Source organism: Periophthalmus magnuspinnatus, chromosome 15 (assembly GCF_009829125.3).
Source record: "Periophthalmus magnuspinnatus isolate fPerMag1 chromosome 15, fPerMag1.2.pri, whole genome shotgun sequence".
Lineage (NCBI taxonomy): Eukaryota > Metazoa > Chordata > Actinopteri > Gobiiformes > Gobiidae > Periophthalmus > Periophthalmus magnuspinnatus.
In genome coordinates this window covers 4,040,315-4,059,067 of record NC_047140.1, presented here as the reverse complement: position 1 = coordinate 4,059,067, position 18,753 = coordinate 4,040,315, and the positions used below count along the sequence as shown (strand labels likewise).

Sequence of the window (18,753 nt, the reverse complement as noted above, 5' to 3'; positions counted from 1 at the left end):
TCTTTAAATCATGCATGAATTTTACATAATTATTGCCGCTTTATAGTTTCCAGAAAATTACCTTGCAGTCACAGGTGTTGCATATCAGATTAATTTGATTTTGACTATAATTCCACTACCATCTGAGTATTAAACAGCTGTTAGTTCTGGACAAGGTAACCATATTATAAAAATGTGAATGGATAGAATTTATAGAAAGTGTTTTGCTGATACAAGCTTTACTATATTTCAAACTTGATTTCGATACTAAGGAATAGACTTGATACTCAATACTGATTCCAATACCACAGTGATGATAATAGTCTTTAGACGACAGTATGTAATTTTCAACATTAAATGACCGTATTTTCTTTTCTATTCACACGTGTCCTTATATCTGTGTAATCCCTCAGTGTCCAGTAGGTTCATAGTGGTCCATGGGCATATTCTAGTCTATGTGTCATTCTAAAATTATTCAGTAAAGGTTCATTTCTGTCCTATGAAAGGGACTTTTTTAGTATTGATACCAGCTCAAATGAGTATCTAGTTCAATACTAGTTTTAATATCAATTAGTACAGTTGTCCCTCGTTTATTGCAGGGGTTACTTTCTAAAAATAACCTGCAATTATGTATGTTTTAAAGCTGTAAAACCCCTCACCACACACTTTATACACCTTTCTCACGCAGGAATTAACATTTTGTCACATTTTTCTCTTGTTTAAACACTCTCAAAGTTCAAACCTTCGTAGGCGTCTTTGTCGGTGCAGAACGTTTCATCAACACTGGGTTTTGTCGGGGAGAAAACAAATTGCAAAAATACAGCACTTCAGAGTCACACTGTGATCTAACATTTATGTAAATTTGTCATTCTGTACTGTACAGGAGACACGGCACGGAGGAGACTGATGGACAATGGTCTACAGTCCCTTAGCCAATCAGGACGCAGAACACAATGCACGTTCATACACTGTAAAATGAATATATACCCAGCATAATGTTAAATTAAATACTGCATACAAGTACAAAGTCTTGCCTTTTGACCATTCATGCATTAATTTGTAAATACTGTTTTTGTTTTTTACTTTATGACCTGCCATCACTGCATCCCTTTATCCACAATATTAGATGAATTCTTCTAAATAGCCTGAAGGACAGGTTAAATAGTTTTGCTGTTTTTGCCCTGGCTTCAACCTTAGTCCAAAGCGGCTCTGTAGTACGCCTCCTCCTGCCCTCTGCAACTACTGAAAGAACAAATTGGGTAGAAAATTGAAAGTGAATGAATCAATGGGTTTTATAGTTTTGTGGAAAATGGAAGAGCTGCCGTAGCAAAGACCGTCTCGACAGAAAAAAGCAAATAATAAAATATGCATAAGTTGGTAAAGTTTTAAAAAAGTTTTGGGCCAGTTTCTATATTTACATTGTGTGTTTTATGAATGGCCTGGTTGTGTATGTTGGTCACAGCTGTGCACACGGGGCAGCAGAAGGCTTGTGGACACACGAGTGAAAGACCCTGTTCTGTGTTTCTCCAGGTGGGCAGGCAATAAGGCTTGACAGAAGATGCGGCGGGGGAGGTGGCTCATCTCGTGGCTGGGGACCGGAATGGCACTCCTCTCTCTGCTCTGCCACAGCTGGGGCCAGGAGCCGAACGGCGGTAAGAGCAGCTAAGGCCAGCACCGTGGACCTCTACCATAGATTGTACATAAGTGGACCTAGCTTCCCTGCTAGCTGCTGCGTTTCAAATAGGAAGTGAGCATGGGCGCAAATTGGCTCCATCGAGGCTTCACTTCACCTTGAATTGAAAAAGCCGTGGCCCCACTCTCTGTAACTGCTGCTAGACTTTTCATTCTGGACTTAAAATGTTCACTCTAAGCCACTCTACATGATCCTGGTTTTGCTATTTTGTTCAAAAATCAGTGTGAACAATAATAATAGACTAATCAGGTATCTTCTTTCACTCAAAGTTTGCTCCAGCTAGCGTTAGCATCAGGTTTGACAGACGGCTATTGTGCCTTGTGCGGCCGAGAAGGGGCGAGTACCTTCAACAATCTTGTTTCTAACTGGATGGTTGGTTGCCACATGGAACGTGGAATTCCAAATATGGACTTCAGCTCTAAATCAGTCAATATAATCAATAGACTCAGTTAGCTTCAATAACCTGGAGCTGAAGACCATGGCGTTCTTTAGTCCACTTCTGTACAGTCTATGAACTCTACTGCAAATAAACTATTTTGGGTGGATTATGTTTAAGATTAGATGTTCTACTAATGTGTTTTTTCAGTTCTTACCAAACTTTCCATAGAACCATATTCCAACTTTTTTTTTTTGCATTTTAAGACTTTACATAAAGAGAGAAGTCCACCATTATAAAATGTAATTGTGTGTTCATGTAATAGAATGTAATGTATTTTATGTTTCATTTACATTGATGGGTGACAGGTCAATTACCATTTTAGATTAGAAAGCATTTATGTAACTCTTCGGGTGGAGGGTCCATTATCTGCTTCTCTCTATGGAGGTGTTATTATTTTGTCTAGAATGCTCCACAGTATGACATTAAATCTATCAACCGCTGTAAAGACAAGCATCTTAGGCCACAAGGCCACGTTACAGGTCAGAGCTGTTGTGTTGTAAGAAAGCTCAGAATCAGATTACAATACTAAAATCACCTGTAAGTTTAATGCCATACTGTGGAACTTTCCAGGTAAAGCAATAACATTTGATGGAGACGAGTAGGTGATGGCCCCATCAACCAGAAAGGTTACATATTGCATCTTTAAATATAGTCATTTGCTACCTTAATTGCATGTTTTGCCACTTAATAAGATACATAGTCACATATACTCACTGGAGTGTGCACGCTGCATTCAGTAAACAGGATTTTGACCTCTTTAAAAGCAGGTTTCTCAAAAAGAGTTTCTCACATTGCCAGAAGCGGAATATCTCAATGTAACTATTTTCAGATTTTCACTGAGGAATGTATTAATATTTAATTCTTAGGTCAAGTGTGCATTTTCCAGTTGAAACTATAAGCACAAAAGTATTTTTTAAGTTTGCTGTCATCTCCTTACTGGAAATACTTTTTAATACGTTTTCTTTAACAGACTAATCCCCCCCCCCCCCAAAAAAAAAAAAAAAAAATGCACGGTTCGAAAGGGCAAAGAAAAAAAAAAAAGCAAAACAAAAACAGTTTTGCTTTCTTAAAGTTTTCTTCGCAGAGATTATTTACCATTTTAGATATGCAATAAGTTTCCACACATTTGCATAGTTGTGTTCAAAGTAGATTTTATAAAGGTTCAGCAAATTTAGATTCCTCACAATATTTACTGTTTACTGCTAATACAGGACTTTGCTGCATTTCAAAAATAACCATTTTTAAATTCAGTTCACCTTCAACTATCTATATCATTTGGAGTACTGTGTTCATGTTTTTCAGCTGTTGTATCATTTGAAGAAGAAAGAGAATATTTGAAGAAGATTTTGATTTTAAAATATTAAATGATGTCATGTTTCTTATGTTATAATTTGGTGTTTTAGTTTTTGAGATGATTATCCAATCAGACAGCAGAATGACTCACATGAGTCTCTCATTTAGAGCACCAGTTTCAATTCTAAAATCCACCTGGTTTGAACACAAAAATGACTCTCTCTGACCTGAATCCTCACTACCTTAACCCCAGAACCTGAAGCCAATCATGAATCAATGCCCCTGCTGCTGGAGTATGTGCTGTCCATATAGAATGAGAAAAACCTGTATGTCTCCTCCATGTGCAGGTTGAAGCACTGGCAGCACATGTTCAGTTGTATTGTAAGAGCGAAAGATACATACAGTTACTTCAAGGTAGTCTTTGAGTGATGTCTTAATCCGGCCCCTGGCAGCCTGCATAGATAAGTGGTTTGTTGTACTGTGGAGTGAGTGGCAGTCTGTCAGCCACATCACAGTGTCATGGTGGAGGATGGAACGCTTTGTGCTCCACTAGATCTCAGGGCACTGGGGCTGGGATGACGTGTGCTGGAGGCTGTGGCTGCACTTGTGAAGTTGTATTAGGCTTGTAATAGGTAGAATCTCATTCTCATTTAAAGTATTCAAATTATCTACACAAATGTAACTGAAGACAGTTTGCTATTTCTTAAATGATAGGATATGATAAGGATTAAAAGTCACTGCTCTGACTTTGATTCAAATTATAAATGTCCAGTGTGTGCAAAAAAAAAAAAAAGAGAGAGAGATTTTATTTTTTGGCCATCTCACCCAGTCCTAGAGTGAATGGAAAAGAAAGGACAAAGTAAAGAAAAAAGAAAGAAAAAAGAAAAATAAAGAACAAAAGAAAGAAAATGGAAAGAAAAAGAAACTTGGGGCTTGTTATTAGTTTATGATGTCTGCAGTAGGGCTGAGCAACTTTTGGAAAATAACAAACTTTGTGTTTTCTTCTAATGAGACAAATAGTGTGAAAAATAGCTTTTTTACCTGTTTCATTGGTAGTACTTCTGATCTCAGACTGAGATCTCAGACTGACTGTCGAGTGGTGGTCTCTGTCCCATGTGTGAGCTGAGGTAGACACCCCTCATCCCTGCAGGTCCATGTACCCACTTCCTGATTTCAATAGTCTCTTGTATCCATCTTTTATGTTTGCAGTTCCTACTATTCTGTCTCTGTTCCAGTCTAGATGGTTTTCTTTTGTACACTCGGCTCACACATGGGGCTCACTTCTCCAGAGACCACCGCGTGACAGCAGGCGTGGTCAGTCTGATAGATCTGCCAGATGTGTCAAACTGACCACGCCTGGGACCTACAGCTGATAAGACACACATCACAGCAGTCAGTCGGAAGATGTATTTTCTAAATATAACTTTCTGTATTCAAGTATCTGATTACGAGTGTTCTTACAAGGGTGCAATTAGATTTTGAAATTTGGATTCAGTTCACACTGCACAATTTAAACAAGTCCTGGAGCATTAACAATAGAGAGAAGCTGAAATATGAACTGCAAAACAAAAACCACTTTGGCAGTTTGAATAATAGGAGTGTGATTTGATAATTGTGACCATTCAAAGTGAAATTTCAATTTGGTTGTAATTTTTCCTTGCAGATCTCATCTGAAGATATTAACCAATAATAATTATGCACTTTTCTTTGTTGAAGTTTTTCTTTTTTTTTTGTTTTGTGACATTAACACTAAAATAGCCTTTTTTAGTAAAACGACCCAATATTTTTTTCCTATGATGTCTGTGTATATATTACTGAAAATAAGGTTAAAGGGAACATATTACACAAAACTGACTGACGTTTTTATGCTTATGTCATATTATAACAATTCTCCCTCATCTTTAGCTTCCTCAGATCTACTCTGAGTAATCCTATATTGTCCTGCATATGGTGCTTGAGTGCTCAGAAAATTTCTGTTTTCACTTACCCCATATATCCTCCCACTTCCCTATACGTTATCTTTATTTATACAGAAGAACCCAATGAGAGCACTTGGGCTCTTTTTCATGGGTACTCTGTTTAAAATACAATACAAACAGAAAAACAAACAAAACAGACAAGTCCATATAAAACAAAAACAGGAGCAGGTGTGTGTGTAAAAGTTAATTATCAGATTATTAAATTGCGTTTGTGTCACCAACGTGTCCAGTTTGCTTTTCTTTGGTGTATTCAATTTCCATTTGAGATGCAAAACAGCTAAAAGTCTCTTTCTCATCTCAGTTTTGGTGCGGCTTGTCCTTAGCATTATCCAGTCATGTGATCTGGTGTTAAATGTTCTGGTATCAATTATTAACAAACAGGTGAGGTATTCTGGGAGTTTTTGAAGTCATCCCTTATAGATACATTTCACACAGTGCTGTTCTCTTATAACAGACAGCTATGGCCAACCCACTTTTTTCATAGAGAACACAGTGATGGGTTTAAATCCATCACCTGTAATAAAACGAAGGGCAGAGTGAAATAGGGGATCCAACAGTTTTAAAGCAGAGGTCGAAGTCTGCATGTACCACGTCCCCATAATCCAGAACAGAGGAAGGTTGCTTGCACTATTTCTTTTCTGTAAGTCATTGGGATACAATATTTGTTTCTGTAATAAAATCATAATTTAGATTTTAAACTGTTACATAATTCTGAGATATGTTTTTGAAATGATAAGTTTTTGTCAAGCCAAAATCTAAGATATATATAAGTGTCAACTTTCGACTTTCATTTAATGTATAAAGATTTCTGGCTTGTACATTTGCACTTGCATACAAAACAGCATCATCTACATATAAATGTATGTGGCTTTCTTTTAAATTGTAACCAGCAGAATTAATAAAAAATATTTTAAAAAAGTAGGGGGCCCAAAATTGAGCCTTGGGGCACTCCTTTACTTAAATTTAGAAAAGCTGCTTTAAACCCATCGGCTACTACAGTCTGGGTTCTGTTTGAAGGATAATTTTGGAACCAATCACATGTAGCACTGTCAAATCCAATCTGCTTCAGACGCTTCAAGAAGACTCCACGATCTACTGAATCAAAGCTTCAGTTAAATCAGAAAACAGAGCTACACAATCTTGTATGTATCAAGGGCTGAGAAAATGTTATTTACATTAGGTTTAATTTTTAACAATTTTCACTGCTTGCACGGGTGAAATTACAGTATGAAGAGGTGGAATCAGTTCTCCAATTTTGAACAGGAAGTCAGTGCTTTCATTTCAATTACTGACCCATTTTACATCATTTTTGCAGTTTACAATGAACAAATGTAAAATTATGATTCACGTATATAAAAAAGACAAATTAAAGTTCAGATAGAGCTGCTAACTCGGGCAGTACCTGGAGGGCTAAAGAGGACAGTGAGGGGGGGAACAGTGTGATTGGTCTAACAGGTATCCACACTTCAGACTCCTCCCCTGCAGCCAGATGTTTGTAATCAGAAACACCTGCATGTAATCAGGGCAATCTTCGGTAATGTCACCAACTACTTGACATTACAGAAGCCACTGAAGGCAGCACACACTTGGATTTTGGCATTTTTGACCAGAAAACTGAAAATGTCCGGAGTTACTAAGAATAACTAGGTTCAGCTCCAGCCACTACTCTAGTACTTTACTGTGAGACATTCCAGGATCATCTTAGCTTGAGCTCTCTGCCGCCATCTTTTCTTCTCCGAACCTGTACAGAGTAGACACTTTTGGCCCAAGGCGCTGCCAGACGATCTGCTGTCCTTCAAACTGAAATGAAAAACTGAAGCCAAAATCACTTGTGAAAGCTGCATTGATTTGAACAGTCCATTTAACATCCTGTAGAGTACATAATAAATAGATAGTCATTTATGTGGCAATATACAGTGGGGGTTGTATACTGCGGTATTTATATTGATCAGATCTTCCTAAAATCAGTGGCTTCAGTGTCTACTATGTTTAAAGGTGCGCTTGCAGATTTTTACTGTCTTAAAAACATGTAAAATAGAACTAGTTCATTTTAAACGTTTGCAGTGGTCCAGAGTTATACTTATACATCCCTAATTATTCACCATGATGAACTTATAAGAGCTTTTCACAACCCTCAGAGACCAGTGCAGAGTTTTGCAGTAATGGGAAAGCGAACAACAATTAACATGCTAACACACACTTCCTGTTTTGACCTACGATCTGCTTATACAATATATCTTCACACATTTTTTTTTTTGCCTTTTTTACTAATACATGAGGTTTGTCTGTTAAGTTGAGTTGTACATTTAACCATATCATTAACCATAACATAAAAAAACATGCAACATGCTAGCTTCTTTATTTGTTTATTGGTTGATTAGAGTGAGTGAGCTCATCCACCAACTGAAAGGTCAGTGGTTCAAACCCCTCTGATTAGTGAATTCTGTTGTTGTGTCTAGATGATCGTGGCCTGAGCTCTCTGTGATGAATAATGACGTTTTGAGAGGCTTTTGAACAGGGCGCTCGAGGAACTTCACTCACCTGCCCAGTATGAACGAGTGTGAGTGATTGTGGTCAGAGAAGTTGATGGTGCAAATTGGCAGCTTTGCTTTTTTTCATTGTGACAGACGATCTAAAGGAGGTGGTGTTGACATTTATGTTAAAGATCATCTGTCTGTGGACCTTTTATTCTCCTGCTCAAACCTAAATGTTTTGAATATTCTTCTCTGTCTGTTCGCTATGGAAATTATCATTTTAAAAAATTGGCTATTACTGGCATTTACTGTGCACCTGATCTATTCATGATGCTTTCTAAGGTGGAAAATTATAAGGTCTTAGCAGTGGGTGATGTAAATATTAACTAGACCGAGAAAAAGTCTGAAAAAGTTTGAAAGACCAATGTCCTGAATCTCACAAAACTCATTTGTATTCTGACTAGACCTGACCCTAGACATTTAAATAAAGGCACACTCATTGAGGTGATCTTAATAAGCAAACCCTTTAACTAGAAGGCAAATGGTGTTTTCCCACTGGATTTCAGCGACCACTGATAGGGTATATTCAAAATATAAAAATTAAAAAGACATGTCCACGTGAAAAGGCGAGAAGATAATATAAATTTTAACTTTTTATTAATACATTTAATGAAATTGCAGGCCGACATGCACCTAAAAGAGAAAAAAAAAGAAAAGAAAATAGAATAGAAAACTGTAGTAATATTTGGTTCGACACAGAAATTTCAAGTTGAAATTAGAAAAGGGTTTATCAGATTTATCAAAATGTATCAGTTCAAATGGCAGTCATAGCAGACTTATGGAAAACAGCACATTTTGCCTTTAAAGGTGGGACAACTAAAAATAATCTCCAGCCAATACCTAAATAACCTTGTCTTGCAAAGTTTTAGAAAAGTTAGTTTCAAATTAACTTATTTAAATAAATGCTCTATTTTGAAATCTTATCAATGGTGTTTCAGAAAAGGACAGAGTATTGTCACTGCAAACACAACAGCTTTAAGTAACAATTTCACAGCCCTCGATGACAAACAAGATTGTTTAGCTCCGTTTTTGATTTAACTAAAGCTTTTGATTCAGTAATTCTTAAAGTCCTCTTGAAGTACCTGAAGTATATTGGATTTGACAATGCTGCGTGTAATTGGTTACAAAATTAGCTTTCAAACAGAAAACAGGCTGAAGTAGCTGATGGGTTTAAATAAAATGTTTTAACTTTAAGCAAAGCGGTGTCCCAAGGCTCTATTAGAACTGCAGCACGAGTTAATGAAATTCACTCAAAAATCTTAAATTATCATTAAATGCAAATAACCCTAACCCTAACCGTGTAAGCTACAGATCTTTATACAATAAACGGTACATACTTAAATATCTCACTTGTTTGTTGGACTTTGATACGGGAACTTTTAATACAAGATGTCATGATTGTCTACGTCTGAAAACTGGCCACACTTGAACTGAAATGGGGAATAAAGGCTTTTGGTTATTTTGATTCCTTTAAATGGAATACATTTCAAGGACATGCAGAACTGGAGATATTTGTGCTATTACTGCATTTTATTAATCTGGTGATAAACATTTATAATCACACCTGTATCTGTTTTGAATGTCTAAATGGGCCAATATAGTTATTGGTCTTGTTTGTTTTATTTGTATAGTGCTGTATTTGAACAGGGCGCTCATGAAAAAAAAAAAAGAGTCTAGTACTCTCATCGGGCTCTTCCTGTATAAATGAAAAATGAAATGAAAAATATCACAGGCGTAGAAAATAGTTGGTTTATATCATAACACTAGAACTTCAAAAAGAAAGAAAAATATATTTTGTGATTGTGAGTAGATTTGCAGTTTGTTTTCAAATCTAAATTCAGTTTCCAGAGCACACTTTAAAAATATCAAGCAGCACCGACACTTAAGATTTGATTCCCGGTTGGACCAAGTTCTGTTGTTTCCTTAGGCAAGACTCTTCACCCACCATGGTGGTGGTTGGAGGAACGGATGGCACAGATTGGCAGCCTTGCTTCCTCCAGTCTGCCCTAGGGCAGCTGTGGCTACAGTAGTAGTTTAGCACCACCCGCCTGGAGGGATGAATAGTGACGTTTTGAGAGGCTTTAACAGGCCTGTAAACCGTGGTACAAGTGTAAGGCTTTGTTATTATAGAAAGGTTGCATGTTAAGTTCAGGTATCATCCAACCATAATGAACCGTTACAAAAGCATGTCTCACTTTAAAGTAAAACTACATCTGAAGTTTTTTTTTTTTTCATCTGCCGCACTAGTTATTGCACCTAATCAGAAGTGGCTGGTCTCTTGCTACTTTTGCTGCTCCTTTGTACCTGTCTGCATCTGCCCTCACCACCTTCTGGCCACATTAATTTTACATGATTAATCCTTACTCTGTGTCATCCTTTCATGTCCTCTTTCTCCTCCCTCCATCACCCTGACTGCGACATTACATTACTGTTAGCTTCATTTCAAAAGGACCGAACCAGTGAAGCCTACAAGTTTATGAGCCCTTTCGAATGTTCTTTATTCTCAGTCTGACCTGATACGATTATACAAGCCACCAGGAATAGAATCAGGCAGGGATGCTGTACAAGCACATTAAACATATTGAATTATTTATTATGAAAATGATTACTTTGTATGCATTAATGGTTATGCCGTTAGCAACTTCAACTGTACATTCACAGTGTGTGATTAGGGTCATACACTTTGTTCATTGACTGTGTGCAGAAACTCCATGCATTTTCATCTGGCCTTAAGCGCTTTGGTTTGCAGTAGATTGTGATGTAAATGGTCAATTCCAATGAGATTGTTTTTATTATTTATTACTTTACTGCTTAAAATAGACCTTGAAAAACATACATTCTTACTGTGAGCGGGTCACCTCTCCACAGAATGTAACCAGAAATGAGTCATTTGTATTTATGTATGTATTTTATTATTGTATTATTTTACATTGTGTGTGTGTAGTGTAGTGTGTTATTTATTTATAAACATTTTAATTAAAGTACAAACATCATAATCAGATTAATCAGATTGACTAGACTGGCTAAAAGTTTTACTAGCCTAAACCGTAATCTCCCCACATACATTTGACCAGTTGGCTCGCGTTATCGTTAAGCCCTGATTGTAACCTACTTGGACCTGGGTTGTGTGACTAATTCCTTGTGATTAACTACACCATTGATTTGGCTCTAGCAATCCCACGTAGTATGTGTGTGTGCCGCCCCTCCTGCTGTCTGAGCGCTGATTTATTTCAGTGCAGATGATATCAGCAGACATTTATCCACACGACCATTACTCCACCGCTGAAGAGAGGGAGAGCCCATTTTAATAGCCTATTACTTTTATGTTACCTTCAACTTACTAACAACGTAGCTGTTATGATGCACTTGTAACGATTCATTCGAATTTATCACACATGTACTTCAGTGTTCAGCCTCACCTCACAATAAAAGGTGTTGTTCTGCTTCTAGACATGGTAATGGGCCATGACTCATTAGTCTTTAATTTGGTTTGTAATTTTAATTAGGCTATTTGCATAATAATGAGTGGTCGTAGGAGTGCTGTTGTTTAGCATTTGGCCTTTAACCAGAAGGTTCTAGGATCAGATATGTTAACATTACATTGCAAATAGCAAGGAAATATTATCTCTATTTCCATCTCCACAGTTTTGCACTGCAAAAAATATGACAGTTAGGCTTTGGTTGCTCATTTGATTAATCATTTATCAGTTGATGGTGTCTAAATCGACAAAAATACAGGGATTATAAGGATTTATATGGACAGCAGAAGGGCATAGAGTGATTTAGCTAGTTTATGGTTATGCTTCACTTTATTGTCCCCGTAGGGAAAATTGTCCTCTCCATTGACCCATCTCTCAAAGCCGCTGGGGCAGCCTGTCTCTGGATAAAGTTGCACGATGAATCATAATCGAATCGAAATTGCAATTTGAAAGGACGCTGCATTTTTTTGAAGTACCAGAATGTTTTCCTACAAACCACAACATATCTGGTCTTGTACTGCACAAAAACTGCAAACCCTGTAATTTAGTTTGTATAAACATGTTCTCAAATGTGATTTATGTATTAGTTTGTCAGTACATATTTATTTCTGTCAGTACTGTGCCTGGGGATCCATCTACAGATCCTGACCAGCCTTGGTCAGGACTACCTTAGCTGGAAGATTTTACATATTGTACATGTTTTATTTTAATGACAGAAACCCATCCAGACACAGAAGAAACATGGAAACTCTGCACAGAAAGGCCTGGGAGTAGAACCCGGAACCTTCTTGCTGTAAGGCGAGAGTGTTAGCTACTCAGCCACCGCACCACTGGAGCTGGAGTTTTACGAGTGTCTGGTCCATTTAATCAGCCTTTATTGATACATAATGCTTTAATACTCACATAAGCATCATTTTTATCATGTGAACTCCATGGGCTTGTAAACTTGTAGCTGCAGTTTTGAATAAAAAATAAATATCACATGACACAAATCCTTTATTTCCTGTAATCCCATCTGTGTACATCTTCCTTGTTCCTTGTATGCCTGTGTTATATTGAGCAGTTAAACAAACGGTAATAAAAACTTTAATCCGGCGCTCCACTGCACAGATGCACTCAATCCCTTCCTCTGTAAATCCAGCCAGCGTTCCACATCACATCTGCAGTTATCACTTACCGTGGCCGTGTATTGTGAGGTATGGATTAGACTCTGCTATGGGCCACTACTTGAGCATGTGACTTTCTACTCCGTCTATGACTCTTATGCCCTCCTCCTTTCATTTGCACATTCACGCTGATGACCCAGAATGCTTTGCTTATAGTTTAGGGATTGTCTGATGTGGGGCCAGATGTGTGTGTGTGTGTGTGTGTGTGTGAGGGGGCAGGGAGTGAATCCTAATCTGATACTGTGTTGTAATCAAGCAATGCGAAGAGATATGAAAGCGGAAAGAGGTTATCAGTATAATTGGTAGTGGCTGGGGGAGGGGCGGGTGTTTTGATGTCACATGGTATGACTAAGTTGGTATTATTATGATATTGCACTATGTTAGGTCTTCATGTATATGTTCAAATGCAACATCCAGCGATTCACTACCATTGCTATTAAATAATGTTCTGTTAATTAGCCCTTAACCCAAAACTTTGACCCAAGTTGCCTTGATTAGCTTTTATTTTTTATGCTAAAGGAGCTGTTTTTGTGCAGCGATCAACGGTAAATATGCAAATTGCATATAAGGATGCACCGATTAGATACTTTTACTGGATGTCGGTGCTGATACTTAAAGATTTGCTGGTTTGGATATCAGCTTCCAAATATCAGTTGAAACGATATCATGGTTGGACATATAACTCATGTATTTACTGGGTGTAGTTACCCCAGAAGGTTTAATAATGTTTGAAATGTTGCTTATATGAAGTTGTTTTGTACTTACTTAATGGATAAATAACAGTTACTTAACACATTTGGATCAGTTTTGTCTTAAAGAAATAAATGGTTCTTTCAGTCTCTGCGCTGGTATTGGCACATATCACCAGAATCAGTATCAGAACTGAAAAAGTTTTAAAATTAATAACTAGAAAATTCAGGGATTTGGTAATTAGTTCCTCAACACATGTGTGATTGGGGGTATCGGATCAATATCTAGAATTGATACCCCACCCGTTTCATTTTCCAGTATCGGAGAGGGACCAATAGCAATATCCAGTTCAGTAAATGTTTTGGAATCAGTCACTATAGCAGGGCTGTAGTTTTCATAGGTTAAATACTTTGCTGTTAATGTAGTTTAAGGGGCCAACCAGATGAATGACCTTCTTTCCTCTCCGGTCTCTTATCTGTACACGCTGCCCTTGGACTGTACCTGCATTATTCAGTGTGGTCAGTGTGGTTTACTGGACAAGCAGTGGACCTGACCTACATTTTCTGTAGGGCAAAGGTACGTCACTGCATTAAACAGATCCGCCTTTACTCTTCGGTGTGCATTTTTAGCCATTAATCACAGTCAAATCGAAATTGCAATTTGTAAAAAGCCAATAACACAAGCAGTCTTACAAACATGTCCTGTTTCTTGCATTCGTTTGGCAGTTCATATTTAAAATGTGAACTCTGAACAGGATCATATTATGAAAACAAATCGTGAATCTAATCTCAGTCAAAATTCTTGTAAAAAAAAATTGCAATTGGATATTTTTCCCAAATCATTCAGACCTAGCTCTACAATTGAGCCGCATGACCACAGTAGCTTTTAAACTCATAAAGTAGGATCCTTTGTGGAGAACTTGTTGCAGACTGCTGGAAGAAAAGGAAAGAGAAAAACAACGAAGCAAAGTGCTAAAGGGATAGGATAATCACATAGGGAGGTCTTTTAATCTGCCAGTGTGCTGTAATCAGGCTGTAGGTGCCCCAGGAGGTGTAGAGGGGTCGAGGGGCCTCTTGGTAACTGTGTGTGTGTCTGGAGGGGGGTGGGGGGGCTTGCCATACCTCCATTTCTGCCCATGGGCTCGTCCACCGCCAAGTGCTCTCCGAATTTGTGATTGCAACCTGTGGCCCTCATGCCTGCATAGTTAACCCCGTCTAAGGAGAAGGATGGAGGAGATGGAAGACTGCTAAAGCTGCCTCTCCTGCTGGGGAGTCTCAACAAAAGCAATCCCAACATGCTCTCTCTCTTCCTCTTTCTTTAGCTTGCTCTTTTTCTCTCTCTCTCTCTATCCCCCGCTCTCTCATTTTGTCATTCTCTCACCTTCTCTCTCTCCTTCTCTACCTATTTCTCTCTTCCATCTCCCTCTCTCTCATTCTCTTTTGTCCTCTTTTTCCCACCCCCTTTGCTTCCCTTACCTCTCACTTTCTTTCTATTTTTCTCTATCTCTTTCTCTGTTGTTTACTCTCCTCTCTCCCTCTTTCATTTTCCTCTCTCCTTCTCTTTCTCTTTTGCTCTCCCTTTGTTTCCCTTTCTTTCTCTCTCCCCCTCTCTCCTCCTCTCTTTTTCTCTCCCCATTCGCTCTCCTTGTCTTTCACTTTCCTTCTCTCTCCTCTTTCTTTCTCCCTCTCTTTCTCTCTGCCTCTTTCCCTCCCGCTTTCTCTCCTTCTCTCCCTCTTTCTCGCTCTTATTTCCTCTCGCTCTCTCTTTCTTCTCTCCCTTTTTCTCTCTTATTTCCTCTCTCTCTTTCTTCTCTCTTTCCCCCTCTCTCTCCCCCTTTTTTGCTTTGTCTATTTCCCTTTTCTTCTCCCTCTCCCCTTCTCTACCTTTCTCCCTCTCTTTTTTCATCACCTTTCTTTCTTCTCTTTCCCCCTCTCCCCCTTTCTTTCACGTCCTTTTTCCTTCCCTCATCACGTCCATTATCTCTCACTTTCCTTTTCTCTTTTTCTCTCCCATTCCTCTTTTCTTTCCCTCTCCCACTCCTCCTTTCTCCTTTTTTCTTTCTCTCTCCCCTCCTGTCTCCTTCTCTCTTTCTCTCCCCTTCTGTTTCCTTCCCTCTTCACGTCCCTTATCTCTCACTTCCCTTCTGTATTTTCTCTGCCTTTCCTCATCTCTTTCCCTCTCCCTCTCCTCCTCTCTCCTTCTATATCTCTCCATTCCTCTCTTTTCCCCACTCTTCCTCCCTTCTCCTGTTATCACCCACTCATGATTAACACCACACCACGGGAATCCACTCCACCTCCACTCTCCCCCCTAACCGCTCTTTCCGTTCGTCCTCCATTTGCATTTCATCTTAACTGACCCAACTCTCCCTCTAAGTTCTAATCAACCTCCAAAATAAGTGCAATTACAGTGAGGAGAGCCCAGAAGCGACTGTCTACAGGGTCCGATGATTTGTAAGGAGAGATGGAGAGGTGGAGAGAAAAGGATGAAGAGAGGGAGAGATAGCGGCTCTGATTGCATTCTGGGCTGCCAAACACTGCGGGACATGGCAAACAGTGCTGTCTATCGGGGCATCCATCAAGAGCTTTTCCTCACAAGACAGGGAGTAGACTCACAGGACGAGATTATGCCCGGGATGTACTGTTAAGAACAAGGTGCCGGATAGAAAGCAGTGCCGAGGTATTCACTATCACTGACACCGGGGATGTCACAAGTATCACAATCAGATATTAACTGATATTAAAACTAGTACTGAAACTAGATACGCAGTTGAGGTGTGGATACTAAAGAAGTCACATTCACAGGATAGAAATGGAAACATTTCCTAAATATCTTTAGAATGATCTTGTATCAGAACTAGTGTAAGACATACACTCACCTGAAGGATTATTAGGAACACCATACTAATACGGTGTTTGACCCCCTTTCGCCTTCAGAACTGCCTTAATTCTATGTGGCATTGATTCAACAAGGTGCTGAAAGCATTCTTGTCAATATGTTATCCCATATTGATAGGAGCATCTTGCAGTTGATGGAGATTTGTGGGATGCACATCCAGGGCACGAAGCTCCCGTTCCACCACATCCCAAAGATGCTCTATCGGGTTGAGATCTGGTGACTGTGGGGGCCATTGTAGTACAGTGAACTCACTGTCATGTTCAAGAAACCATTTTAAAATGATTTGAGCTTTATGACATGGTGCATTATCCTGCTGGAAGTAGCCATCAGAGGATGGGTACATGGTGGTCATGAAGGGATGGACATGGTCAGAAACAATGCCCGTGGCATTTAAACGATGCCCAATTGGCACTAAGGGACCTAAAGTGTGCCAAGAAAACATCCCCCACACCATTACACCACCACCACCTGCCTGCACAGTGGTAACAAGGCATGATGAATCCATGTTCTCATTCTGTTTACGCCAAATTCTGACTCTACCAGTTGAATGTCTCAACAGAAATCGAGACTCATCAGACCAGGCAACATTTTTCCAGTCTTCAACTGTCCAATTTTGGTGAGCTCGTGCAAATTGTAGCCTCTTTTTCCTATTTGTAGTGGAGATGAGTGGTACCGGTGGGGTCTTCTGCTGTTGTAGCCCATCCGCCTCAAGGTTGTGTGTGTTGTGGCTTCACAAATGCTTTGCTGCATTCCTCGGTTGTAACGAGTGGCTATTTCAGTCAATGTTGCTCTTCTATCAGCTTGAATCACTCGGCCCATTCTCCTCTGACCTCTAGCATCAACAAGGCATTTTCGCCCACAGGACTGCCGCATACTGGATGTTTTTCCTTTTTCACACCATTCTTTGTAAACCCTAGAAATGGTTGTGCGTGAAAATCCCAGTAACTGAGCAGATTGTGAAATACTCAGACCGGCCCGTCTGGCACCAACAACCGTGCCACGCTCAAAATTGCTTAAATCACCTTTCTTTCCCATTCTGACATTCAGTTTGGAGTTCAGGAGATTGTCTTGACCAGGACCACACCCCTAAATGCATTGAAGCAACTGCCATGTGATTGGTTGATTAGATAATTGCATTAGGAGAAATTGAACAGGTCTTCATAATAATCCTTTAGGTGAGTTTATATACGACCACTATAGAACCTACCTGAATGACTGAGAGATTAGACAGATATAAGGTCACGTGCTACTAAGATTTGATAATGAAAATGACATTCTACTGTCTAGAAAAGTGTTTTTAATAATCATTGTGGTATCAGAATCTGTACCTATCAATTCTTTCAAAATTCCATCCATTTCCATCCATCCATCTTCTTCCTCTTATCTGGGGTCGGGTCGCGGGGGCAGCAGTCTAAGCAGGGACTCCCAGACTTCATTCACCCCAGACAAATCCTCCAGCTCCTCCGGTGGGATCCCAAGGCGTTGCCAGGCCAGCCGAGAGACATAGTGGGCATAGGGCCTCCTCCTAGTGGGACATGTCTGGAACACCTCCATAGAGAGGCATCCAAGTGGCACCTGGAACAGATGCCTAAGCCACCTCAGCTGCTCCTCTTGACGTATAGGAGTGGCGGCTCTACTCTGAGCTCCTTCCATGTGACCGAGCTCCAATCCAATCGAAATTGAGTTTGAAATTGTAATATCGTGACACCTCTAATTGGTGCAAGTGGAAAAGAGAATATCACTTTTTTTTTTATAGCTATGGTTTAGTGGTAAACAACAACAGCCACATTAAGCTGATGTATGTTTAATGGGGCGTGGATGATATTGACAAAATGAGAGATTGTATACTGCATTTGCCATTCATCTCAGACAAAAAGCTGAAAAATCCAGCCCATTTAGATGAGATTCAGTTTAGTTATTATTATTCCATAAATACTTGTGTGCCAGTCGAATTTGATCATTATTTTTTACAGAAATCAAGTTTTAGAGTTAGCGAACAAGGGGTTAAGGACTGGGGTGGACATTCAGACAGCCCCGTTTGGTAATATTGCTATTTCAATATCTCTTAGGTGGATTGAAGAAGACTGTTTAAATGGAGCATAAATCGTGTTGGTAAAAGAAAATATGTCAACAAGATCAGGGCGAGGATTAGGTTTCATTAAACTTACAAACCGACAAAAATACTGTATGACAGAAACAGCTGTGATCAAAAGATGACCCGGAAAGCAGCAGTCAGGCACAGACACTCCTCAGAAATAAAGAAATGGCTGTTAAGGACCTTGCTAATCAGATCTCTTCAAACCTAATGAAATCAATAGCACCCATTTGGCCAAACTACCTTTTAAAGTGCAGTGATTTCCACGGTGCACAGTTTGTAAACCTCTTGATGTTAGAGCAGCACTGACAGCTCAAGCCACTGTGCTGTCGGGATTCACTTTAGAACTGCGTCAAAGTCTTGCTGTTCAATCACAGGTGTTTTCTAGGCCTTGAAGTACGATGTAATTGTGAAGAGGCCTGTCACAATAATTACTATATCGACTTATCGTTCAATACATGATGCCTGGAACAATATACTCTGGGGCTCAAAATGTATCATGTGTACA

General features: G+C 39.2%; 1 protein-coding gene across 1 annotated transcript in view; it reads left to right on the top strand.

The window, feature by feature from the left end:
• The first annotated feature begins 1,537 nt into the window (after nt 1–1,537).
• pcdh15a (protocadherin-related 15a) overlaps nt 1,538–18,753 on the top strand; it is a 301,030-nt gene continuing 283,814 nt past the window's right edge. The window contains exon 1 of the mRNA XM_055227140.1: nt 1,538–1,631. Coding sequence (XP_055083115.1) covers nt 1,538–1,631 — 94 coding nt within the window. The remainder of the gene's footprint in view (nt 1,632–18,753) is intronic.